We start from the raw sequence: 19,647 nt of genomic DNA, 5'->3' as shown, positions 1-19,647 counted from the left end.
GGTTTTCAGCCTTTTGTTGATCTATGTTCACATTATGAAATAATTAGTTATCTTCATGGTAGACCACCAGATTTGGATGATACTTGGAGCTATGGTGAGCACTTTTTCACTGAAAAAAGTAATCAGCCTTTTAGCATTTGGGATCCAGGTGTGATAGAAAGTAAATGTAGAGAGGATCCAATATGGAATGAATTTACTTTGGACCTTATTATTGTATTGGTTTTAGAGAACAATGTTTACATGGAAGATGACATTGATGGTGTTGATGACATGACTGATTTATCAATGCATGTTGCTGATCTTGAGCATAGGCATAGTGGCCTCATTGATCTAGATTCACAGTTCATTGTTGAGGGTGATAAATAAGAGGAACAGGTGATTTGGGACATCCTAGAAGACTTTGATGCCAAGCATGATAGTTGTGATTTTGGTATTCATTATAACAGCAATAAATTTACCTTGCATGATTGTGATTGGAAAAATGAATTGTTGGTTTCTGCTGAGAATGAAATACACACTTTATCTAGATTGGATAACATTAGAAGCCCAGTTGAAAAAATCATCTTCATGACACCAAGAGAGTAATGTGAACAAAATGTTCCCCTTACTGATTTGCACATGATTAAGAACACAATGGAAGGAATAAAATTAAAATTGGTTTTCTTACACATGATGCATGATAGAGATGTTGCCATCAAGTTTGCAGATGAGACTTTGTCTTTCAATAAGAAATCAAGGGGAGAGGTTAGTGAGCTTACCATTGAGCTTGACTCCATTAGGCTTGCTTTCAAAAGTGTCCAAGAGACACTTCTTGAACCAAATTATCACCTCTATGAGGCCAAACATTTAAGAGAGCAAGAAAATAGAGAAATGGCCAAGGAGATCAATCAGGTAATGGAGAAGCTTGATTGTATTCAGGACGAGTACGATCTTGCTCTTTGTCCTCTAAGATCAGAAAAAGTGATTTTGGAGCAATAAAATGTTTGGGTGGAGCATGACCATGATAGTAATCAGCAAGTTGATAGCTCGTTGTTTGATACAGATGCTGATTGGATATTTGCTAATCCACTTTTCAAGTTGGATGTGGGAATTCCTTTTGACTTCAGTGATGAGAGTGGATCACATTGTAGAGTTTGGGACCTAGGTGCAATTTGCAACCATGAGATATTATTTCAAAATTGGAGCATTGATCAAAAGCATACTCTTGGGCATCTTCTTTGGAAAAGAATGGATCAGATTTTCAGATTTTGGCTTCCTGATTGGTTGCAGATTACTAACTTCACTTTATGGTTTGATCTCATTCAAGGGAGTTGGTTCAATTTCTTTGGTCATGCAAGTAATAGTTTACAATTGGAGATTGCTTGGAGGTGTTTTCCAGACACTTTTGATTTATTTTTGAGCATTGGAATACTCAACTTTCATGCTTATACTTGGAAATTTCATTGGTACTACTGTTATCCTCTATGTAGAGCACTTCATTGATTTCAATCATTTACAGCAGTAGTTATTGTTTATTAGAGACCTTTCAAACTCAAGGAGTTCTCTTTATGAAGGTTTGTGTTCTAAACTTTAATAGTTTACCTCCAAAGTTGGTCCAGGACAGTGAACTTTATGCTATGGCTCATATTTCAGAGAGTCTTGGAGTTGTGACAATAAGCGTTAGCACTACTGTCCACAATCTGATCAACTTACACATGAGTTCAGATTATGATCAGTAGATGTGTTGCATGGTTCCTTCAAGGCAGCAGATGCGTTGTTCATGGTTGAGGATTGATGGTAGAGATGAATTGATGAGAGGAGTTGGCTTTTCAGCTACTCCAACACTCATGTCTCTTATGCATTTAGTGAGATTTCAGATCGTTTATAGCTGTCAGAGTTGTTCCACACTGTTTATGGTGACCTCTGACTTTGGGCAGTTTGAGCACTTGCAAACGATTATGCAACCAGCTGCAGGAGATCCTCTGGTTATGGTTCTGTTATTCCCCACTTTCACATGGAAAAGTTTGGGTAACAATAGTCACTTCATAATGATAGTATGCATACTTCTCAATGATGGTTGGTTGACTACAGTGAGTTTGGCTTGTTGGGGTACTCGAGTTTCTTCCCTTGAGACATGGAGGTTAAGGGTTGATGATATGATTTTGATTGGTGACAGTAGAGGCATTCCTTGGTTGCTAGATTTTAGAGTAGTAACAATGATTGATCTTCATTTTGAGGACATCATGAGAAGTGATGCTTGGGTTTATGTTTTATGGTTGAGTGGATTATTCTTTCTTTTACCCAAGATCATGATTGCCAGTGAGTTTGCTGATGTGGATTTTATACAGTTGGCTTGGCATGATATGTTACATGGCATTGATTTTAGTTGTCTAAGGAGAGTTGGTGCAATGTCTTATGAGTTGGAGCTACTAGCGAGTAGAAAAGTTTACAATGTCTTCCACGTGTCTCGCCTCAAGAAGGCACTTGGACATAACAATTGGTGTTGATTCCAGAAGAGATCATTGATTTTTGAGAACGTTCTTTGAGGAGAACAATTAAGGAGTATTTGGTGAAGTGGAAGAATTTGCCTATAGAGGATGCTACATGGGAGAATGAGGAGATTTCGTAGTATCCAGACTTGCGGCTGGCTGAGGACAAGCAATCTTGGGGAGGGCAGACTATAATGTCCCCTTCTCAGCAGTTATCAGTTCAGTTGGTCGTTAGCCTATTCCAGAGACCCGTAGGCTAGTCGGAAGCAAAAATTAAGGGGTTCCCTACTTCTCGGAGGATGGTTTGGCATTTTTGGTAGCTTGCATGTTGGAGTTTTATAGTTTTGATTCTGGATTCCTTCTAGGTTTTCAAAAAGGTTCACAATGATGGTACATGCATAGCAAGCAGTAAAGTTTGGTAAACTTACTATTTTTAGTAAGTGGGGGAGAGAACAGCTCATTTCTTTGGGTTTTTTTGGGTTTTCAGAGATCTTCGCGATGGTATGACATGCAACTGAATTGAAGGACTTTTCCATACTTACTATTTTTACTAAGTTGTGACGGCTGCTCAAATTGTGGTTAAAATTACTTTGGAAACACTTACTATTTTTAGCAGTATGCTATTTTTAGTAGTGTTATTTTTAGCAGTACTATTTTTAACAGGGTTTTAGCAGGTCAGTTCAGATGGCTATTTCCGGCAAGTCAGTTCATGCTTGAGGAAAATATTTTATAAGTGAATTATTAATAAGGCTAGATGAATGCCTTAGGAACAAATGAGTCAATTTATGATATAATTCACTTTATTACTTTAGACGCCTTAACACACTTTAATGATATTTTTATTAAAGTATTATTTTCAAGACATAAGGTGCGCATCCATTTTGGAGATTTTTCATTTAAAGATTATAACCTTTAAAGTGTCCAAACAATAGTTGATTTTGGTGTCCCTTTTGGAGGAATATATGATTTAAAATAAAGGCAAATATTATATTGCTTTGGGCGTCCAAGTTGGCGTTTGACTTCATTTCATTTCATGTCAATTTGGAGGGAGTTGATTTGAAATTGAAGAGATTTCTCTATAAATACAGGGCTCTACTCCTCATTTGGACATCTACTGCTTATCATAATGAAGTGTTGTTGAAATCATTTCAGACTCTTGCTTCGAGGGATGCATACCTCTTAGCCGTCTTCAATTTCATGCTTGAAAGATAGCCCCTAGCTGAATACTGTGATTGTTTCTCATTCAAAGGAGTAGATTGAGCTCAGCGAAGATAAAGTTATATGATGCTTTCTGATTTTGGAGAGTTGTTTTCAGTTTTGGAGTTTGTTGTTTTGTATGGAGCTGATCATGAAATTCATTCATAAGCCTTTGAGAGTTTAGTTGCTGCTTCTAGGTATTCTTCCTATGTTTTCCTCTTGGTTAGGTGATTCCTTTTGCTAAGTTTCGTGGTTTTTGGTCTTGATTTGGATTTTTAAATAAAAATCGCCCTCCTTACCTGGTTGTACCATGTATGTGAATGGCTTGGGAAGCGTGCATTGATGTGTTGATCAGATTTGCAGCTAGTGGTTGGTTTTGGCTTGGATGCCTCCTCTCTAGGGATCATTCGCATTTGATTTCAAGTCATTCGGAGTTGTGTGGGCAAAGTTATGAGCATCTAGGTGATTTCTCTTCTTGCTGGTCTGTTATTTTAGTTTGTTGCTCTTTATATCAGACCTTAGTTATTTACCTATTTGGATACTTTTCATATGTTGGATAGCTCATCTTTGTTAGAAGATCAATTCCTAACATTTTGGTGTGTTTGGATCAAAGTTCCCAGACTCGGACTCGACAAGGCCGACTCGACTCGTGACTCATGACTCGACTATGACTCGACAACGACTCGGCAAAATTAAAAAAACCCTTGAAATTTAGAGATTTTTAACAATTTAAAACTTGTTTCATGCACCCATTATTGAATAAAGCTTATAGAGACTATAACATCATCAAATAGAAGCTCTAGCTCATCCCCAGGCTCAGCCTCAGAGTAGTATGTATGCCTCCTACAAAGGCGTCTAAGGTAGGTCCTAGATGACTGAGTAGCCATAGTCTCCACCTGTGAGGTGCCACAATGATCAACATTAGTTGTGCCTGTGCCGGATCGTGCTCTATCCTCCTCTGCCATAGCCACAACCTCAGCCTCTCTGTCTGCCATGTCTGACATGTCGCGGCGCGAGTCCTGAAGCTCGGACTCGGTGAGTTTTACCATAACTCGCCTGACTCGCCCAACCTCAGCCTCTCTGTTTGCCATGTCTGACATGTCGCGGCGCGAGTCCTGAAGCTCAGACTCGGCGAGTTTTACCATAACTCGCCCGACTCGCCCGAGTCAGGCGAGTTATGAGCAAAACTCGCCGAGTCCGAGTCACGAATTGTCAAAACTCGCCGAGCTTGGCTCGACTTGCCAACTCAGCAAACTCGCCTGACTCGCGGCGAGTTTGGGAACTCTGGTTTGGATATCAATTTACTATTGTAATCTACAAGCTAATGCTCTCGTTGTAACGCTGAAATCAGTAGTACTGATCAGCCTTTGTTTTATTGCATTTTACATTTTGTATTCCCACTAAAAAAGTGGTAGAGGTTAGCTTAGCCGCCTATCCATTACTTTCAGTTGGTTTCTGAGTCCTCCCGTTGAATAAGTGGTTGAGTGATCTTATTTTCAGTATTGTAATAATTGTCATCCTGCTAAATAAGTGGTTGAGTGATCTTATTCTCAGTATTGTAATAATTGTCCTCCCGCTGAAAAGTGATAGAGTGATTTTACATTAAGTTGTTCTTGTCTGTTGGACAAGCAGAAGGGGTTGGCTTGCCACCCAGCATTGTACTTCAGTTTATTTTGGAGCTAATGATCCTCTATTCACCATATGCTCTCACCTCACCCACACTGGGTTCTTGGTGATTAGAAAGTGGAAGGGTTACCTTTCAACAGAATGGTGTTTCTCTTTCCTAACCTTAATGGGTGGTTTGTGATGTTTAAAATTTTTAAAAAAGTAACAGGGATATTTCAAGCCAGGATGACCACGATTATTGGTTGAAGGCATTTCCCACCACCGTTCGAGGGCTATTGACTGGTACACAGACCTAGATGCTAAGGACAAGGCTAGGTGGAATGAACTGAAGAAGGCATTCGAAGACGAGTTGAAACTTTTGAGGGATGACGATGAGACTATGGCCGAAATCTATAATACCAAGCAAGGGAAAAATGAGAGTGTACGCGCTTACAACCATAGGCTCAAAGAGTTGTTAAACAAGATGGAACAGTAGTCGGCTGACAGGTTGAAGAAGAGGTGGTTCATTGAGGGATTGATCCCTTCGCTGTGCAAGAAGATGAAAGTAGTGCCTCCGTCCTTGTACGTCGATGCCTACAATCGCATGATGAACATCAAGAGTGAAAACAAAACAACCTCTCGAAGGAAGAGGAAGATCGATGACGACAACACCGAAGGTAGCAGTGATGAATCCAAAACCATACAAGCCCTTCGATGGGATATGTTGAGAATGATGAAAGAATTGAAGGCCGAGAAAGGACCAATAAAGAAAGTAACGAACTATGGTGTACTGAGTGCAAAATTGAGGGACACGTGAAAGATAATTGTCCTAAAAAGATGTTTTGTGAGATTTGCTAGGTGATGGGTCATTCAATAAAGGAGTGTCCATATAATTTGAAGACTAGAAGTACGCAAGTACCCTTCACATAGGGAGAGTCTATCCCATCAAAACCACAAAATGTGTTGTTTGGTGGCAATGGAAATCAACGTGGGCGAAACCAAATACAGTACGACTCCAAAGGACGTCCAATCATACAGTGTCGACAATGTAGTGAATGGGGACACTTTGCGTCAGACTACCAGAATAAGAAAGACAACATACAACTATTGTGAAAATGATGTGGACCCAGGAATCATGAGGACACCGACTACCCGAAGCAAAAGGGTATTAATATGTTGGATTTAAAGGAACCAGACAAGACAATTTTGGCAATCACGAGAGCACAGATGAAGGCAATGTACCCGGATGCTTGTGACGAGAAGGAACTACTCCAAGAAGACAGAGCCAAAGTAGAACAAGTGTTGGCGAAGGAACGAGTAACCTCCGATGGAACTGCAAGTATGTCATTGTGGGAGTCAGAGAAGAACATAGTTTGGCAGGTGCTACAAACAACCATACCCATCAAGGTGGCAGACCTTCTTCAAACTATGCCGCAACTAAGAGTGGCAATTGCCAAGACAATCATCTAAAAAGAATGTAAGCCACAAGAGGAGGAACTGACGGGAAAACCACCACTCGAAGGGAATGAGGCTAGTGATCCAATGTTGCTGACAGTGAGCATCTGGAGGAAGCCAACTATTGTCGAGATAGAAATAATGGGCCAGAAGTTGGAAAACACCACCGTCGACGAGTGCTTGGGAGTTAATGTGTTGCCTGAGGACACTTGGAAATGTTTGAGGAAGTCGACACTCTAGCCGTCGACCTTCCACTTGGTAGGTGCCGACTAGCACGACATCAAGTCGTTGGGAACATTGATGGCACAAAAAGTAATGATTGGGACACAACAATTTTTCTTAGACTTCATAGTCATCCCATTGCAGAAGAAGGCGTATGATGCACTCTTCAGGAGGGGATGGCTGATTACTAACAAGGCAAATCATAATTGAAATATTAGCACACTATCGATCGAGAGTGATGGGAGGAAGCACATCATCGATTTGAGGAACCAGGCGATGAGTGAAGAATTGGCATCTTTAGACTCGGAGTCTGAAGACGGAGAGTGGAGTATGAAGGAAGGAAGGAAGGAAGAGGATGGAGTTGAATGACAAAGGGGTACTGGAAATGGAAGATTGCTTGGAGGATGAAACAAATTCCCTCACTGGATTATTCCACGGGTAAATGGATGATACATCTGGTAGTACGAAGATGGAAAGTGGAAGGGAAAATCCCACGAAGGAAGAACAGAGGCAGTACGAACAAGGGAGCTTGCACAAAAGGAAATCATACCCATACGGAGTCAAATCATACCCATACGGAGTCAAATCATACACAAGTATATTGTCGTACGAGTGGCTCGCATGTAGCAAAGAAGTACAGACTAAGCCATACATGGAAGAGGTCGTACAGGAAAGCAAGGTGCCCATACGCAACACGAGAATCACACAGGTCGTACGAAAGGTGCAAAAAGGACACAAATTAAAATCATACATGGGTATCGTACAAGAAAGTCCATAGATGGGTATCGTACAAGAAAGTCCATACAAGGTAAAGAGAACTAGTCCATATGGGTTGAGGAGACGAGATCCATACGAGGTGAAGGAAGATCCGTACGAGGTGATAGAAAATTGGTGTGTCTATGGCAGCACGCCGTACGTAGGAAGAACAATTAAAACACTGTACAAGGAAATCAGATCAACAAGACTATAAAAGAGGAAGGAAATTGTACCGCACGTGAGAAAAAGGCAATCTTACAAGAAAACAAAGAGGTTGTATGAGGAGTAAAGGATCGTACGGAAGAGGAATCTGTATGAAAGAACAAAGGTTGTTGTACAGTACGGGGTAAGGAATTCATACGAGTCAAGAGACATACGTGAAAAGACTGCTCATCCGTACGAGCAGTACGAAGGAATTGGTCAACCAAGCAAAAGAGTTGCACATCATCTGTACGAATGGAACAAAGGAATTTTTACACTGTACGAAGGGGTTGTTGGGCCATACGGAGGAAGTGTTGCACTGAACAAGGGAGTTGTCGAGTCGTATGACAAAGGTATTGTACCTTATGCAGGAAGTATTGAGCTGGACGAAGAGAGTATCAAGCAGCACACCTATGCACCGTACAGCCAAGACAGAAGCACAAGCCTGTACGTAAACAATACTCTCCAACTCATATCCAATATAATACTAAACAATATTCTCCAACTCATATAGCAGACCGCACATCATGGATTCCCCCTTTAATTGGCTACCTAAGACATCAGATTTAATTCACTGTATACAAAAATTGAGGGATTGTATCAAAACAAGGCTACACTTGTAACAGCAATAAAATACTCCCCAAGGTATTCAATAGGTAGAACCAAACATTGCTTGAAAGGCTACCGTCATAGGTCAGGACACTACACTTCAACTTCATTTAGTACGGCAAGTTTCAAAAATTAGAAATAATAATAGATTTGGCAAAATATTATCTACTAATTTAATAATAATTAAAACAATAATTAATTTATACATAGGAAAAATTCTTTCACAGATAGCTAGTATAATGATAAATATTGAAAAATACAGGAATAATAGTAAGAAAACAAGCAATGAATGAATTTAAACTCTCAATAATGTTGTTGATATGGAATTTTATAGCAAATCTAAATTGTTCTCCAACTGAAACACAATCAAGGTCTTTGTGTAGAAACATTCAATTGAAGATAAGGGTTTCATCCTCAAATCTAAAGGGATTCCAAGCGGGTTTCCATCCTCCAAAAATTGTTAATTGAGGGTTTTCATCTGTGAATGCAAATTGAAAATTTGAATTCAAAAAAGGTGCTAACAGATAATCAATGATTTGAAGTGAGCCTTGAGTTCTCTCTTATAGCTAATTTTTGCTTCAGGTTCTCTATTTTATTTATTTTTCTTTTTTCTCACCAAGTATTTAAAAATACTTTAAAATTACCTCCAAATGCCACTTTTTGAAATACATTTTCAACAATGTTAAAACACATTTAATATATTACATTGGGCTTATGACAATATTTAAGTTGCCCATTTGAAAATAAAGTGATTGGGCCCAACTCAAAATATTATTAATTCTTTTAGTTCTAAAAAGGGGGACACCTTATCTTTGTCCAAGTTGCTATTCATTCAAATCTTGTTTGTAACAGATTACTGGTATTTGTTTTCAACAAATTATTGGTCTCTATTTGTGGTAAGTCAACATGTTTGTCCATGTTTAGATAGTTTCTTTTCTTCCAAAAATTAATGATCTCGTCTATAAGATATAATGTAATATCCCCTATCTAGTACACATTTTATTATGTTGTCATTAGCCTATTTCTCCATGGTTCTGTAAGCTAACCAGGATATTTAAGGGATCTTGAGGATATTTGGCCTCGGCAATTTCAGTTGCAAGTGATTCTAATATGTTTTGATGTGTTTTCGAGATACTATTTATAGTAAGTCAGCTAGGACAGGTGTAGATCGACGGTGAACTCATTAATAATTTCTTGATGATGATAGTTGTTGTTTTTTACTGGAGTTTTAATAATCGTTCGCAATTATTAATTTATTTATCAATAAAGTTATAAAGTTAAATTAAATATTTAACTTTATTAATGTGGGAACTTAAGTAAAGGGAAAAGTTATTTTAAAATTAAGAGTTCCCTTAGGAACTTGGAGACTTGAATATTAAAAAGAAAGTGTTAATATATCCCACATTGGCTGGATTTGTGAGTGGGCTCTCTTGGAAAAGTTATAAAAGACTCTTTAAGAGTTCTTTTTGAATATGCTGGATTGATATGATATTTTATGTGCTGATCGGAAAGTTCATCTTCAAGGGTTTGTGAGGATGAAATCCCTCATGAATAACATTCTTCTCGCTGTTGCAAGATACAATCAAGAGGATTAATGGTGCTTTCATTCCAAGGAGCACATTGAGCTTAAACTAAAAGGTACTTCTACTTGCAAGTTAACTTCCAGAAGTATTCTGAATGCATCTTGAGTTAATGTTGGAGACCATTAGCGTGGCTAAGACAAGTTTAATACTGCTGGGTCGTACTCTTTGCTAGGCCATACTCTTCTTGTTGTCCGTACTTCCCTTGACAGAGGCGTACATCACTGTTGGGAGCCATACTAAGCTGGCCGCACTTACTGTGATCATACTTGCTGGCCGTGGCATTGTGGGGGCTGAGTTGCTGGCCATATTCACCATAGAAACCCTTACTATTTGTTGTGACACTGATGAAGAGTGTTGTACAGGTCTATGAACATTTGGAAGCGTTTGTGGCAGTCCAAAATACAGTTAGAGGTTGTTCGTAGGTGCTATAGCTGTCTTCTGAGGGTACTGTACTAGATTGCAGCTGCTGGGAATGGTGCCGTACAGTGCTGAATTGTGAAAGCAAGGCGCTATTATTGCTGTTGGCGTATTGTGTGAATACTATTAATTCTGGAACAGCGTTTGGTATGCAAAATCAACTGTGTAATCTCCTTTATTAAAATATACAGAAAAGTAATCTGCTGTTAATAACTTTGCAGCACCATTGGTGTTAGAATAGAAGGCATATTTCGTTAATATTGTTGTTGATAATATAGCAAATTGCTTTATTGTTATTGGTGTTATATTGTGTTTGTTAAATCTGCTGTATCTTTCTAAGCAACTGTAACTCAAAACCAATCCAAACAAGAAACTCAGAACCATCTCAAAGAATATTATGAAGTGTGCATTGTTGAAAATGTAGCTAGGTCCCTTGATTGGGCCGACCTAGCTTGGTAAATTTTAATGTGGCCTTCGGCCTTAAAATTTATTGTGTATGGGCCTATTTGGGATATTGTGTAACTTGTAAATTCAATAGGTCGGGACCTATTAATATGTAACTTGTAAAGTGTTATTAGTCAGGTCCTAACCAATGTAACTTGTGATATTGGTCTGACCCTATTATGGCGAATGTAACTTGTGGTTATAAATGGGTCTGACCCAATAATGTAACTTGTGAATTTGTAATTTGGTGCCAAAGTCAACCTAGGCATAAGGATTAAGGGCATGTATATAAAGGAAGTGACTTGAGGTCACAAGTCATATAACATAAGCGAATATCATCTGCCTTAATACGATCTGATCTGCTCCAAAACATCAGTGAACTACATTTTGAAGTCAGCGAAATTGTCTTCTAGCTGGGCGAACATCCTCCTAGGTCTGCTGAACCTGCTCCTAGGTCTGTCGAGCCTGCCCCAAGGCTGCCGAACCTGCTCCAACGCTGCTGAACTTACTTCAGGTTGTGCTACATCTGTTCTAGGGCAAGCAAACTCCCTCACATGATCTGCAATCAACAATCTGGGTGATTGTTCAAATCTGACCTGAACTGTGATTCAGATAAGTTCTTTGTATTCCCTAGAAGGGCAGTATTGTAATCTACTGCTATACCTAATCTAATCAGATCTAAGATCTTTGGTTGTTGGGTTTTTCCTCCAAGAGGGAGGTTTTCCCAGGCTACATGTGTGTTATGTGTATGATTTACTTTGCATTCTGATTTTTTGTTCTATACTGCTAATCTGATCACTAAAAACTAACATGGTATCAGAGCCAGGTTCATATTAGCATAATCAAATTAACAGATTCGTGAAGTATATTGGAAGTTTTTGGAGGGGTTTGACAGGCTTAATGACTGGTGGTTTAGTTCTCTTGTAGTCGGTCGTACCCTCATGCTGGCCATACCTTTATGCTGATTATGTCATTACTTCCTACAAGTTTGGAAACAGATCAAAAAGGAGGAAGATTGAAGGGGCCCTACTATTCTGGCAGGCCATAATAGTCAATAGGTAAGGACGGGTGAACATGGTGAGAATCGCTACCTTTAATCATAAATGTTGATATGGCTCCTTGAGTTTACATGTAGTTTCCACTCACTTGCAAGGTGAACATCTGATGTTTCATTGAATTTAATTAAGTTTGTTATTGGCTGACCTAGCTGTTTGGCCAAATTGAGGTAACAGATCTGCTCTTTCATAAAATAACCCTTACCAAGTTGATATGTCCTTATTCAATAATTTTCTGAGTGTTTTTTGGTAAGCTATAATTTGGTACATATTTCCCAACATTGGCATGATACTTGGTTTGTGCAAGTTGACAATGTTGCAAATTAGTATCAAGGTTACTTTTTCAGTCTGCTATGTTGACAGCTTTGAGTGATCCTTGCGTGCAACTCCTACATGTCGTCACTAAGTTGAAGATAGATGATAAGTGATGGCGAGGCCCGAAGACCACGAAATCATCATCAAATGCTTCATTATGACCTAAGTGGATGGTAATTTCATTGCTAAGCGAAATTAGGAAAGAATGTTGAGGACTAACTTATAAGAGAGAAGTATTTTTTGAATTTCTCATGTTGTTATCAATTCATTGGATAGTGAATCATGTATGATAGTCTTGAACTATTAGTAACCTCTCGTAAATGCTTTAAGGACGGACTAAGGACCATGAAGATGATGATTATATTCAAGAGAGGAAGGTTTTGAGACATCCTGTGAGGAAGCATCACAGGCTGAAGACTAAGAGACATAGCTTAGTTGGTGATACTACGATCAGGTTCAGCTTTAGAGGGAGCTTGTTGTTTTCAGCTCCAGAGGGAGCTTGTTTGTTGTTTCAATTTCAGAGGAAGCTATATCCTTGGTTAAGGCAATCTTTCGGGAGAAGGTTGAGGTGAAAGCCCTCATTCCACCCTCTGCAAGTAGGCATGGTGGTATTGCATTCTTCTTTGGGAGAAGTCTAAGGTTAGAGCCCTCATTCCACCCTCTGCGGAGTGCAAGGTGGGATCACCCTCTGCGGAGTGCAAGGTGGTAGTTTCTTTGAGGTGTAAGACCTCTTCCACCCTCTGCGGGCAATGCAAGGTGGATCCATCCTCGGCGGTTGTGCATGATGGGTATCATGGAAAGAGTCCATGATGTACTTAGGATGTAATTAGGATTCATCCTCTACAGGTATGCATGATGAATATCATGGAAGAAGTCCATGATGTATATTGAATTCATCCTCTATGAGAATGCATGGTGGATATCATGGAAAGAGTCCATGAAGCATGGTCACGATGTAACTTGATTAATCAAGGGATCCTCCCTAGCTAAGAGGGAGTGTTGAAAATGTAGCTAGGTCGTATCCTTTGATTGGACCGACCTAGCTTGGTAAATTTTAATGTGGCCTTCGGCCTTAAAATTTATTGTGTATGGGCCTATTTGGGATATTGTGTAACTTGTAAATTCAATAGGTCAGGACCTATTAATATGTAACTTGTAAAGTGTTATTGGTCAGGTCCTAACCGATGTAACTTGTGATATTGGTCTAACCCTATAATGGCGAATGTAACTTGTGGTTATAAATGGGTCTGACCCTATAATGTAACTTGTGAATTTGTAATTTGGCGCCAAAGCCGACCTAGGCATAAGGGTTAAGGGCATGTGTATAAAGGAAGCGACTTGAGGTCACAAGTCATATAACATAAGCGAATATCATCTGCCTTAATGCGATCTATTCTGCTCCAAAAGATCAGCAAACTACATTTTGAAGTCAGTGAAATTGTCTTCTAGCTGGGCGAACATCTTCCTAGATTTGCCGAACTTGCTCCTAGGTCTGTCGAGCCTGCCCCAAGGCTGCCAAACCTGCTCCAAAGCTGCTAAACTTACTCCAGGTTGTGCTACATCTATTCTAGGGCAACCGAACTCCCTCACATGATCTGCAATCAAAAATCTGGGTGATTGTTCAAATCTGACCCGAACTGTGATTCAGATAAGTTCTTTGTATGCCCTAGAAGGGCAGTATTGTAATCTGCTGCTATACCTAATCTAATCAGATCTGGGATCTTTGGTTGCTGGGTTTTTCCTCCAAGAGGGAGGTTTTCCCAGGGTACATGTGTGTTATGTGTATGATTTACTTTGCATTCTGATTTTCTGTTCTATACTGCTAATCTGATCACTAAAAACTAACATGCATATCTATGTGTTTTTCCTATAATTTGTGTTTAGGGCCACTTTAGCTTAGGTTTAGGTTAGTTGAGACCCAAGGAGCTTTCCTCTCAAATTTGAAGAGGCTTGACCTCACACTATTTCGTTTTGTATTTTCTTGCAAAAAGCAAATTAAAAACACTAACAAAGAGAGATCCAAATATGTAAACCATTAAAAATTTGGACATCATTTGAGATTTATTTTTGAGGCTGCAACAATCCTACTTTATTAGGCATCCAGTAACCCTAGTGGTCCAACATTGTTGTGATGCTTCCCTCATGTTATAATATATTCCTCTTTCTATCATTAGTACCAAAAGGCAAAGAGAAATGGCCTTCAAGTTGTTTGGAATAAACACAAGACACCTGCAGCACTGAACAGAACACCTACAACAGCTGAAGGTGAATCTGCAGTAATGTTGCAGGTTCACTTTCATAGTTCTCCTTGAGACCTTCTGACTCTGACCCACTTATACCAAGTTTTCAGATCAAGTAGTTCAAAAGAATATCTGGAGAATATAAGCATGTGGTGGTAAATTAATATGTGAGAGGAAATAATCAGATCTCGTGGTTGCAAGTGTTTTAGATTTTTTTACAAAGTGAATCATTATGAGTTGTTCAAGAACACAACAAGTTGAATGTCTGCTATCGAAGTATGTCTAGAATAGATCTCCTTAGAATGTAAGTTGACTCACTGCATGTAAGACGAAGGCAGAATGTTTGCTCCCCTAGTTGTGAGAAGATGTCTACAATAAGATTTTTGTTTATTACTATTTCAGTCCATATGATTTAATATAAAATATTGTTTCAAGACTTTTATAGTTAAATAGCAAAGATTTTGGTTATTCAAGATTGTTTTCTTCCAAATTTGGTGGTAGCCAAAAGTTTAGTAATTGCAATACAAGAACTCCTTACTTAACAAAAGTTAAACAATGTGGGGTTTCTGCAGTTTCATCTCATCAACTATTCTTGTTCAGGTTAACTGTAGACTATTTCATAAAGAAGTTATTTGTGAAGATTCATGATATCTAATTATCAAACAAAGACTTCTTACCTTTTCAAAAACAAAAGAAATCTCAAAAAACTTTTATTAGATCAAATAAAGACAAATAAGCACAATACCTAAAAATATTCTGAATGAAGAGAAAGGATCTATCAAGTTCTGAAATAGCCCAAATCCTAAGAATCATATTTATAAGTTAAGAGTAAATCCAGAAATGTACAAAGAGGTGATTACCAGAAACTAAAAGAGTCAAGAATGGAAAGTCTAGCTCCTTTTCTGTCAACCTGTAAGAAACATGAAAATATATTGGGTGCAGCACATTCAAAATAAATTGCAATATACACTAAGAGAGGATGTTTTCCCTAATTATACTTTGTAAGATTTTATTAAGGTTAGCAATATGAGAAAAACTTAAGGAAAAACTATGGAAGAGCTACAACTCAAAAGTGCCATGAACGATAGTGATACAAATATTCTCATAAATCAATTCAAAGCTAATAATCAACAAACACCAAGGTATAATACATACATATAGTAGAACATGTTCCATTTTTGTATAGAAATTACAAAGCAATTTTTACCCACAAGGAATATTAGAGAAGTTGACAAGGCTTTTAAGAGGATGTAATTGAATATACAAGGGAAAAGGGATAGCCACCATTAATTATAACGAAAAAATAGTAGCACATACAAATGAATTTCATGAGTCCAAACTAAGAAAATGGAATCATACGGGTGTGTCCCACTTTTTGGCTTATTTGAGACACTCGAATCAGCATTTTCAGCCATATTTTCATTTCCTAATACTTGTGGCAAGCAAACCATTAAGAATTCCAAGACAATGTACAATAGTGACTTTTGAGATTTCATTTGCAGATTCTAAGTTCTAAAAACTTATTTCTCTCATTTTCTAAGCATTTGTTAATAATACGTAATTTTTTGGATTCAATCGACATTGGACAGATCAATCAGAATGATGAGAGCAAGCCACTCTCCTTTAAGACAATGAAGGTCCTATCCAAGAATATTAGGAGGCACTCATTCCCCTAATAGAAGGCACCAAATAAAGCACCCATGAGATGATAACAATCAAGATATAATTATTTTGCAAGAAACAAAATTTCCTTAGATCAAAGAAACTTAGTATTGCGAAATTGATCTGAATGGAGACAATATATCGTAGAATCATAAGATGTTTTAGAGGCCTTGTTAGTCTTGTGGATTAAAGAGAGAGTCAAAAGAGTCAAAATAGATAATATATTGTAATGTCCCCATTTTGCGAGCATCAGAGTTTGTAAGAATTAGCCTATCATTTGACCCTCGTAGGCTAATAATTATTGATAGAGGGCCTCGTGTGGCAGTTACTTGGTGATTAGAGACATTACTCTTCAGCTAGATTCAGGTTTTGGCCTTTGCACAGGTTTTTTTGACTCAGATTGGCACACTTACTATTTATAGTAAGTTACTATTTTGGGAGAGTCAGGGTTCCTATTAATAGGAAGACACCTGAGCAGAGCTTATTGGCAGTGTCGACCTTGATTGGGCCTTTGCAGCTATTTCTAGACTCAGTTCCACATACTTACTATTTATAGTAAGTCACTATTCAGGGTCTCTATTTTTAGACAGGCATCCAATCACATGGAGAACAGGGAGAGTCGACTCCTGGCTCAGACGGTTTAGCAATCAGACAAGTACATCAAGAGATATTAAAGTTTAAGTGACTTAAGTGATTTATTTAATATTTTAATATTATTATAAAGTTCTAAAGTAACTTTATAATAATAAAGTCACTTTAATATAATAAAGTGCGTTAAGTGAATAATTTAATGTGGGAATAAATCTTTTATCCCACATTGGCCAGGAAAGTGTTTGAGCTCTCTTAAGGAAAGAATAAAAGGAAAGGCAAGAGTTCATTCTCGGCATCCAGTTGATGAATAGTATTTTGATTGATTTTTATTGTGGAGCCTAGGGCTTTCGCAATTTTCTTCTTTGATCATAGGAAACGAAAACTTCCTATTGATAGCAATTTTGAAGGTGTGAAATAACATCTGAATTATTGCAGTTGTGGGAAAGAATACTTCAGTTCTTTCATTTGTGCAAATTGGTGAAGTTTTCTACAAGAGTTTGAAGTTTATTGTTGAAGAACATTTATAGTTGGTTGTGAATCATCCTTCTTTGGCACATGGAGTTATATCATTCTTGTTGGGAGAGATTATCAACAAGTTATTCAAGGTTTTAAGAGCAGATTGCAAGTTATTTCATCCACTGCTACAGTGCCATGAACAGTGCGCTACAGTGCCGTGAACAGTGTGCATGAACAGTAACTCGTGAATAGTGAAACGCTACAGTGATACGTGAATAGTAAAATCGCTACAGTATATTGCATCTTAGTTGAGTCTACTCAAGGGTTCTTCAAGGGTTTTAATTGCTGCTCATTTCCAGATTAGTTGCTAATGTCATGACATTGGAATTTGGGCAGAATTTATAATTGTTGGAGGCCGTACTATAGCAGCAGCAGCCACACATGTTGCTTCACAATTTACATGGTATTTGAGTTGCTACATTACCCACAACGTAGGGGCTTCATTGGATCAGGTTCTCTTGCATTTAATTTCAGTATTTAATAGACATTCGAAGTTGGTTGTATGCTGCCATTGTACTCAGACCTGGGTATTTTGTTTCATATCATATTCAGCTGTCAGCCAAGAGTCTTGGCCCTTTCATATCTGTGGTAATTGGGACATCAATAAAAAGGAGTTGCATATGATATATTTGTAGTATTTATTTCAGTTTGCAAGATAACTGTTTGTCTTAATGTCCCTAGCTGAAAGTCAACATTTCATAATAGGAATTGCATGGCAAATGTTCAATAAAATGCTTATGGCTGTAGCTCTCATTTCCATACTCTAGTTTGCAGCATATGTTATTTGCACTTTCTTTATTCCTTGGTGAAACATCATTGAAAACTCAAGCAAAACCCAAACACTGAAAACATTGAAAAATCAAACAAAGGCAGAATATTGTGGTTGGTTAGAGTCCACCAGGTGTGGGTTCTTACATATATATTCAAGCTCACATTGGATGTCGGTTAATATAATCTTAGAGAAAAAGAAAGCTCCGTGCAACTCATCTATGAGCTCATCAATCCTAGGTATGGGATACCGATTCTTGATTGTTTTCCGATTTAGAGCTTGGTAGTCCATGCACATGCACATGGTCCCTAAAATATCCCCTGTAGTTGTAGGACTAAGAATGCAAGGAATATTGTCAAACAATTGACTGTCCAACTGCGTGTTATGCGGTTTATGTATTTTGCGTGTTATGTTGTTCTTCTGTCTCTGAGTTTTCAGACTTATTCAAAGATATTAACCATACATATGCACCAGAGAATGACTATCAACAACATCTAATTGATAGAATGATCACCTAGGATGATTATGAACTAAGGCAAGATGTCATTGCATTCGTTTGGACACATAGACATATACATTCAGCTAGCTGACATTTCATCAAACAATTGGCATAAATCCTTAGACAACATTCAACTGAGATTGCAACCTTATTTCCCCTTCATTTCAAAAGATAATAATCCAACAAGTTCATACAATATTCCTACTAATGACCAAAACTCTTGACATTCATTACAATATTACAACTGTCTGAAAAAGGTACATAGAATGATGACAAATGAACCTCATTTGGAATAGCCCAGCTGGATAGATGAAGAGGCAAGCAATTTCATGAATTATGAAGCCTTCAACCTGCCAAATCGAACTTGTCCAAGATTCGCCCCTGCTGCAATATTGATGGTCTGACAATTAATAATAATCAGCTGCTAATCTTCAATCTCTTCTCCTAAAATGATCGCCTCCTTCCCTCAATCAAATCGCCCTTGCCAAATGCCATATCTGATGCATGAATGAATGTCCAGGAGCAAAATCATGGGGACTAACAGTCTAATTCGACTTATCTTCAGATCTGATATAGATACTGAATTCTTCTAATTACTCCCTTCTAATGCTCCTAATGGTATCGCCCTTCACTCCTTATGCCAGCGCTATCCTATAATATATGATTTGATGCTTCAATGAATAAATAGGAACAAAATCATGGAATATGGTTGACTGATACGATTTTTTCTCAGAACTGATTTGTCAACCGAAATCTCCTTATTGCACCTCCCAAATACTCCTAATAGAATTGCCTTATGCTTCCAAGGCTAACGCTGTCCTTCACTGTTTGTTATGATGCTTCAACAAGGAAATATTAGCAAAGTCGTGGGTATAGATGATGAACCCGATTTTCCCTCAGACCTGCAATTAGGGCAGCCACCTCCTAAATTTCCACCTTCAATTGATCTTTAAATAAATCACCTATCTCCTCCAATAAGAATCGATGCATTAAGGAGACCCAATATGATTTGCTGAAGACACCATGAACCTCACTACCATGTA

At 38.2% G+C, this 19,647-nt stretch overlaps 1 protein-coding gene across 3 annotated transcripts in view; it reads right to left on the bottom strand.

Moving 5' to 3' along the window:
• Positions 1-19,647, bottom strand: part of LOC131062013 (probable tRNA N6-adenosine threonylcarbamoyltransferase, mitochondrial) — a 163,739-nt gene that overhangs the window by 68,555 nt on the left and 75,537 nt on the right. For all 3 annotated transcript variants that reach the window (XM_057995866.2, XM_057995868.2, XM_057995867.1), the window contains one exon: positions 15,428-15,477. In XM_057995866.2, the coding sequence (XP_057851849.1) occupies positions 15,428-15,477 (50 nt within the window). The remainder of the gene's footprint in view (positions 1-15,427; positions 15,478-19,647) is intronic.

This window comes from Cryptomeria japonica, chromosome 2, assembly GCF_030272615.1.
Source record: "Cryptomeria japonica chromosome 2, Sugi_1.0, whole genome shotgun sequence".
NCBI lineage: Eukaryota > Viridiplantae > Streptophyta > Pinopsida > Cupressales > Cupressaceae > Cryptomeria > Cryptomeria japonica.
Note: the sequence above shows the minus strand (reverse complement) of the source record. Positions and strands in the feature narration are given on the sequence as shown.